The 8,314-nt window shown below is 47.5% G+C and overlaps 1 protein-coding gene across 2 annotated transcripts in view; it reads right to left on the reverse strand.

The window, feature by feature from the left end:
* Window positions 1–7,876, reverse strand: part of PPP6C (protein phosphatase 6 catalytic subunit) — a 40,922-nt gene extending 33,046 nt beyond the window's left edge. For both annotated transcript variants that reach the window (XM_021927667.2, XM_003911951.3), the window contains exon 1: window positions 7,374–7,876. In XM_021927667.2, coding sequence (XP_021783359.1) covers window positions 7,374–7,448 — 75 coding nt within the window. In that variant the 5' untranslated portion in view covers window positions 7,449–7,876. The remainder of the gene's footprint in view (window positions 1–7,373) is intronic.
* Between the last annotated feature and the right edge of the window lie 438 nt (window positions 7,877–8,314).

Consider the following 8,314-nt stretch of genomic DNA (forward strand, 5'->3'; position numbering starts at 1 on the left):
CTGCCATGTATTGCTTTTAATAAAACAGGTGAAAGTAGACTGAGCAGAAGCAAAGAAACAGGGAAGTATGGGGCATGTTATCAGAAGACGGCAGTCCAGTGTCCTTAAAACAGAAAGTACAGTTAAAAAAAAAAACCAAAAATGGTGGGCCAGGCGCGGTGGCTCACGCCAGTAGTCCCAGAACTTTGGGAGGCCAAGACAGGCGGATCACGAGGTCAGGAGTTTGAGACTAACCTGACCAACATGGTGAAACCCGGTCTCCACTAAATATACAAAAATTAGCCAGGCATGGTGTGGCATGCCTGTAATCCACTACTCAGGAGGCTGAGGCAGGAGAACTGCTTAAACCTGGGAGGCAGAGGCTGTGCGACACCATCACGCACTGCACTATAGCCTTGGTGACAGAGTGAGACTCCATCTCAAAAAAAAAAAAAAAAAAGGTGATGTAGTGGAAGATGTACCTAGAAAAGCATGCTATTCGCCATCCTAAAAAATCATAAATTATATCAGAAAGAGCTCTGAACACAGAGGCTTTCAAATCAAGTTCTGGATGTCACTGATTAGCTGTACATCCTCAGGCAAATCATAGACTAGAAAGCTCAGTTTCTCTTTATATAAAGTGAGAAGAGTACAGTACTAAATGAATTTTGATTCTCCTTCAGCTCTGAAATTCTAAGAAAAAGACTAGGAAGCAGTCAACAATTTACACTGTCCCATCTAACAGCTACCGCCACATAGGGCTAATGAGTACCTGAAATGTAGCTGGTCCAAACTGGGATGTACTGTAGGTGTAAAATAGACACATGTCCTAGAATTAGTACCCAAAAAAGGCAAAATGTTACATTAATAACTTTATATTGATTACATCTTGAAATTGGGTTAAAATATTACTAAAAAAAATTTATCTATTTTTATACTTTTTTTCTTTAGACAAGAGTCTTGCTCTTATTGCCCAGGCTGGAGTGCAATGGCATGATCTTGGCTCACTGCAACCTCGGCCTCCCGAATTCAAGTAATTCTCCTGCCTCAGCTTCCCAAGTAGCTGGGATTACATGTATGCACTACCATGCCTGGCTAATTTTTGTATTTTTTTTTTAGTAGAGATAGATTTCACCATGTTTTGGCCAGGCTGGTCTTGAACTCCTGACCAAAAGTGATCTGCCCACCTTGGCTTCCCAAAGTGCTGGAACTACAGGCGTGAGCCACCATGCCTGCCTACTTGTTCTTTTTTTGAGATGGAGTTTCACTCTTGTCACCCAGGCCGGAGTGCAATGGCACAATCTCTGCTCATTGCAACCTCTGCCTCCCGGGTTCAAGCGATTCTCCGGCCTCAGCCTCCTGAGTATCTGGGATTATAGGCACCCACCACCACACCTGGCTAATTTTTGTATTTTTAGTAGAGATGGGGTTTCGCCATGTTGGCCAGGCTGGTCTCGAACTCCTGACCTCGTGATCCACTCGCCTCAGCCTACCAAAGTGTTGGGATTACAGGCATGAGACAGCACACCTGGCCTGTTTTTATACTTTTTAAAAATGTGGCCCAGTCATGGTGGCTCACATGTATAAACCCAGCACTTTGGGAGGCCTAGGTGGTAGGACTGCTTTAGGCCAGGAGTTCGAGGCCAGCCTGGGTAACAAAGCATGACTCCATCTCTACAAAAAAATTCAAAAAGTTAGCCAGGCATGGTAGTACATACCTGAAGTCCTAAGCTACTCAGGGGGCTGAGGCAGGAGGATTACAGAGGCCCAGGAGTTTGAGGCTGCAGTGACTCATGTCTGCACCAGTGCACTCCACCATGGGAAACAAAGTGAGATGCTATCTCAAAAAAATAAATTAATTAACTGCCACTAGAAAATTTGAAGCTTACATTTGTGAGCATAATATTTCTACTGGAGAACATTGTTATAAGACTATTCTCATAAGACAAAGGAGACTGTAATTCTGTGGCCAAAAGACATATGAAATGTGGCCATAAGGACAAACAAGGTATAAGAAAGGATCTTGCAAACATAGAAAACACTCTTCCAGCCCCATACAAAGCCAGGTCCATCCCTAACTGTTGCGTTCAGCTGTCCTCAGTGTACCTGAAGAAAAATTCACTGCAAAACCAAATAACTCAGCCAGGCACCACCGTGCCTGCAATCCCAGCACCTTGAGAGGCCGAGTCGGGCGGATTATTTGAGGTCAAGAGTTAAAGACCAGCCTAGCCAACATGGTGAAACCCTATCTCTACTACAAATACAAAAATTAGCTGGGTGCGGTGGCACGTGCCTGTAATTCCAGCTACTTGGGAGGCTGAGGCAGAACTGCTTGAACCCGGGAGGTGGAGACTGCAGTGAGCTGAGATGGCACCACTGTACTCCAGCCTGGGCAACAGAGCTAAACTCAGTCTCAAAAAATAAATAAAAAGACCTCAGGTAAACATGTCACCCTTAAGAACTGTACAAGAGATTAGACAACCTCCAAGTTATAGAACCCCTGCTCCCCAAAAATATTAATACTTCAATATAGGTATTCAGTAAACCTGCCTTTATCATTAATTCTTCCACTTGGTCAGGTATGGAATCTGTACCTTTTGTTAATCTCTCTGAAATCTTTCTTGTGGATAAAATCACATGAACTCTTTATAAGAAAGATTACACTGTGGTCCATTCACTTTCACATGTCTTTTTTTTTTTTTTTTTTTTTTTTTGAGACAGGGTCTCACTCTGTTGGCCAGGCTGGAGTGCAGTGGCACGATCTCAGCTCACTGCAACCTCCCTCTCCTGGAGTTAAGCAATTCTCCTGCCTCAGCCTCCTGGCCCACGTATGTCATTCTTACTCCTTCAAAACCATTATGTAGGCTGGGCACGGTGGCTCACGCCTGTAATCCCAGCACTTTGGGAGGCTGAGAAGGGTGGATCACCTGAGGTCAGGTGTTCGAGACCAGCCTGGCCAACATGGTGAAACCCCATCTCTACTAAAAATACAAAAATTAGCCAGGGGTGGAGGTGGGTGCCTGTAATCCCAGCTACTCAGGATGCTGAGGCAGGAGAATTGCTTGAATCCGGGAGGCGGAGGTTGCAGTGAGCTGAGAACGTGCACCTGCATCCAGCCTGGGCGACAGCAAGACTCCATCTCAAAAAAAACAAATAGGTTGGCCGGGCGTGGTGGCTCAAGCCTGTAATCCCAGCACTTCTGGAGGCTGAGACAGGCGGATCACGAAGTCAGGAGATCGAGACCATCCCGGCTAAAACGGTGAAACCTTGTCTCTACTAAAAAATACAAAAAACTAGCCCGGCAAGGTAGCGGGCGCCAGTAGTCCCAGCTACTCGGGAGGCTGAGGCAGGAGAATGGCGTAAACCCGGGAGGCGGAGCTTGCAGTGAGCTGAGATCCGGCCACTGCACTCCAGCCTGGGCCTCAGAGCGAGACTCCGTCTCAAAAACAAAAACAAAAACAAAAAACAAACAAACAAAAAAAACAGGTCAGGCGCGGCGGCTCACACCTGTAATTCCAGCACTTCGGCAGGCCGAGGTGGGCACATCATCTGAGGTTGAGAGTTCGAGACCAGCCTGACCAACATGGAGAAACCTTCTCTCTACTAAAAGTACGAAATTAACTGGGTGTGGTGGCGCATGCCTGTAATCCCAGATACTCAGGCTGAGGCAGAAGAATCCCTTGAACCCAGGAGGCGGAGGTTGCAGTGAGCCAAGATCGCGCCATTGCACTCCAGCCTGGGCAACAAGAGAGAAACTCTGTCTCAAAAAAACAAACAAACAAACAAAAACAGTTATGTAGATTTGATCCAGTACTAGTGATGTGACCATTTCCAACTTAGCGAAACAGAAATTGTGATTACATCTGGAACATCCTGTGCATTTAGTATTTGATCTAGTATCTCCATCTTCTAATCAATTTAAAATACAGGTAAATTTCTGTCTTCTTTTCTACCAGAACAAATCTTTTCCATCATGTTCATTAAGTGGCCTCAATAATTTCTTTTCTTAATAGCATCTTTTATTTTGCCTTTACAGCCTCAGAAAAAGTACTCCTGGCATACTTTCTTGTCCTAATTTTAGGTTGCACTCCATGCCAAGAAACAGAAACAAAATTAAGCTTCTTTAAATACACCACAGATGAGCAACACAACAAATTAATCTGATAAAAACATTTCCAAGACAGAAAAAAAGTCTCAACTTATAAAGAAAAATTCAGAATTATTTTGTCTTGGTTGCCCAAAATACATATTTTTAAGTTTATTAAGAAACAGATACAAGCTGAGTACAGTGGCTCATGCCTGTTATCCCAGCATTTTGGGAAGCTGAGGTGGGAGGATCACTTGAGCCCAGGAGTTCAAGACTGGCCTGGGTAACATAGCAAGACCCTGTCTCTACCAAAAAAATAAATAAAAATTAGCTGGGCATGGGGACATGTGACTGTGGTCCCAGCTACTCAGGAGGCTAAGGTGGGAAGACTGCCTGAGCCCAGGAGGTCGAGGCTGCAGTAGGCCATGATTGTGCTACCACACTACAGCATGGGTGAGAGTGAGACCGTCTCCCTGCTCAAAAAAAAAAAGATAAAAAGATTTTTTAAATTTTTTTTTTTTTTTTTTTTTTTGAGACGGAGTCTCGCTGTGCTCCCAGGCTGGAGTGCAGTGGCCTGATCTCGGCTCACTGCAAGCTCTGCCTCCCGGGTTCACGCCATTCTCCCGCCTCAGCCTCCCAAGTAGCTGAGACTACAGGCGCCCGCCACCACGCCCGGCTAGTTTTTTGTATTTTCAGTAGAGACGGGGTTTCACCATGTTAGCCAGGATAGTCTCGATCTCCTGACCTCGTGATCCACCCGCCTCGGCCTCCCAAAGTGCTGGGATTACAGGCTTGAGCCACCGCGCCCGGCCGATTTTTTAAATTTTTAAGAAAAAAACCAAACAAATACAAGTACAATGCAGGAAATAAAATGGTCTAAAAACTATACTTCCTTAAGAAGGAAATCTAATGTTTATCAAACTAAGAGGTACAAAGAAGTCCAACAGATTACCTTTTTTTTGACACACAGTCTCCCTCTGACACCCAGGCTGGAGTGCAGTGGCGCAATCTTGGCTCACTGCAACCTCCGCCTCCCTGGTTCAAGCAATTCTCCTGCCTCAGCTCCCAAGTAGCTGGGATTACAGGCACCTGCCACCACCCCCAGCTTATTTTTGTGTTTTTAGTAGAGACGGGGTTTCACCATGTTGGCCAGGTTGGTCTCGAGCTCCTGACCTCAAGTGATCCACCTGCCTCAGCCTCCCAAAGTGCTGGGATTACGCCACCGCGCCCTAGACACATTTTCATAAAAAGCAACATTTTATTCATCATAAACACAAAGTTCAAAAAAGCTTTACACATGATAAATAAAAAGAAAAAATTCCATGTCAATTCACTGACATGCAATAGTCAACCTCACCTACGGGATTAATAATGCTACTAAGAGGTCTGGTTAGTTTTCCATGAATTGGATCCCAATGCTAGTTGTATTCTTATTCCCTTAAAAAAAAACACACATAGCAGAAAGAAGTCACAAAAGGAGTGTCTGAAGGACTCAGATGAGCACGAATGCTACATTACTACTAACGAAGGCTGTCCTTATTTTAAATTATTCTATTAAAAATGGGAGAATGCAGAGGAATGACTCCCCTGTCATATGCCACACAAAATTAACAGGTAAGTACAATTCAGTCACATTCATAATACCATGTGTGGCCTCAAATATTATGCATACTTGTTGACTGATGTTAAGTATCAACTTACTGTACAAAGAACAAATAAAACAAAACCCACAGTAATATATTTCTTTAAGAATACACTGAGCCGGTGTCGGGCGCGGTGGCTCACGCCTGTAATCCCAGCACTGTGGAAGGCCGAGGTGGGCGGATCACGAGGTCAGGAGATCGAGACCATCTTGGCTAACACGGTGAAACCCCGTCTCTACTAACAATACAAAAAAATTAGCCAGGCGTGATGGCGGGCGCCTGTAGTCCCAGAGACTCGGGAGACTGAGGCAGGAGAATGGCAGGAACCCAGCAGGAGGAGCTTGCAGTGAGCGGAGATCGCGCCACCGCACTCCAGCCTGGACGACAGAGGGAGACTCTGTCTCCAAAAAAAGAATACACTGAGTCGGATAAATACTAGCACGAGCTGATAAGCACTGCTAGAAACCTAAGTTCTGATTTCAGCAAATGTATAGAAACACTTTTCAAAAAAGCAGTATACCCTAGGCGGGGCGCGGTGGCTCAGGCCTGTAATACAAGCACTTTGGGAGGCCGAGGCGGGCAGATCACTTGAGGTCAGGAGTTCAAGACCAGCCTGGCCAACATGGCGAAACCCTGTCTCTACTAAAAATACAAAACAGCCGGGAGTCGTGGTGGGCGCCTGTAATCCCACCTAGTCGGGAGGCTGAGGCAGGACAATCGCCTGAACCCGGGAGGCAGAGGTTGCAGTGAGCAAGATCGCACCACTGCACTCGAGTTTGGGGGACAGAGTGAGACTCTATCTCAATTAAAAAAATAATAATAATTAAAAAGTTTTTAAAAAAGAAAAGCAGTATACCAAAGCCATTCCTTACCCATACATACATTTACTCTTACGTGGACTCAGGAGTAACAAAGAATTCACCTCCTTTAGAAAATCAAGAAAATGAAATGTTGAGTTCAGAAGTGGTTAAGGAAAAAGTATTTGTATTTATTGAGAACCAACTACTTTATCCACTTCAGTAACCTCAACAACATACTCAAAAACGGGATTCACCTCTGAATTAGCAAAAGAAAACCGACGATCCTAAAAAGCAATTTGGAGGAGTGGCAAAGAAAGAGCTGACGTTCGTTCCCGTCAGTACCAAACCACTCGGGCCCACCGCCTGCCCCTTCCTCAGAGACCTAATCACATTGGAGCCGCATTCCGGGAGCCGGTGGCATCTCCTGTCAGACGCCGGCCACTCGGCGCTCCTGTCACTTCCAGTGGTGGCGACCCCATCCCGAGGGCACTGCCGCGGGGGCTCGGCTCCGACTGCGGGAGACCCGGGGATGGGGTGGTGAGCCGAGTCTTCTAAGCAAAGCTGTTACAGCTGCGGGTCCTGGGGCAGCCCGAAGGCCAGAAGGGGCGACCCTGGGGCAGAGGCCGCGACATCCCTCGGGATCTCCACTGAGGCAACTGGGACAGCATTCGGGGGACTCGGCTCCCCCGACCCTCGGCGTGACGCCGGGTCGGACCGGGTCGCTTGGCATTGGGGCAGGCCCTCCACCGCGACGGGACAGGATACCCAGCGGGGGTCCCGGAGAAAGGAAGGGCGGGCCGCCGGGCGCCCCACAGCCGGAAGGGGCGAGCCCGCAAACAGGGCTCCCGCCCCGGCAGGGCTCACCTTCAGGTCGTTCTCTGGCAGGTACTTGCACAGCCGCGCTATCTCCACATACTTATCCAGGTCTAGCGGCGCCATTTTAGGAATAACAAGCCGCGGCAACAGCAGCGGCGGCGGCGGTAGTAGCGGCGGCGGCAGCGGCGGAGGCCGAAGCCGGAACTTTCCCTGCGTCACGTCCGGCCCGTGAGTGGCGTCTGCGCAGCGCCGTTAAAGCTCGACCCGCTTCTCCCCGCTATCTCGGTACGCCCGGCGCCCCCTCTGGCAGAACCCCGGCTACAGGGCCCAAGAGACCTCTCTTCGATCCACCCCGCGAACCTGCTGGGACCCGTAGTCGTCTGCCGCGGGGCGTGCTGGGATGTGTAGTTTTCAGTTGTGGACAGCCACCTCCCCTCTTTTCCTCCCATTTCTCCAGACTTCCACCTGCCGGCAGCCGGCCAGGCTTTTCCGAGGCAAAACGGCGGAGTAGGTGGTCCTAGCCACTCACTGGTTTCTTTTTCCAACCCTTTTAAGCACTCTTTCACCAGAATATCTTAACAGTTGGGTAAGCCTGGCCGTTTGCACCTTTCCAAGTCCCTGTGAAAACCTCGCCTAAGCCTGTGGCAGAGATGTCAGGCTCCAGTCTTCCAGTCTGAAAGGAAGGGAAACAAATATTAAAGGGTTTCTTATGCTAAATGCGATACAAATGCTGTTTTTCCATTTAATCTTCGTAACGATTGATAGGAAAGTGAGGCTTGGAGGCTTTAAGTAGTTTACCCCAAATCTCACAGGGAACAAAATGGTGGGACCAAGATTGGAAAAATGGCTTAAGCTTCAGCGTACTTCCAATGAGAATCCCACAAGGACATGGAGTTTTTTGCTGTAACTCCAGCACTGAGAACAGTACCTGGTACTAGCATACCTTCATCATTCGTTTATTCAGGCACTCTTTATTGAGCAACAAAGAT

The sequence above is a fragment of the Papio anubis genome, chromosome 13 (assembly GCF_008728515.1).
Source record: "Papio anubis isolate 15944 chromosome 13, Panubis1.0, whole genome shotgun sequence".
NCBI lineage: Eukaryota > Metazoa > Chordata > Mammalia > Primates > Cercopithecidae > Papio > Papio anubis.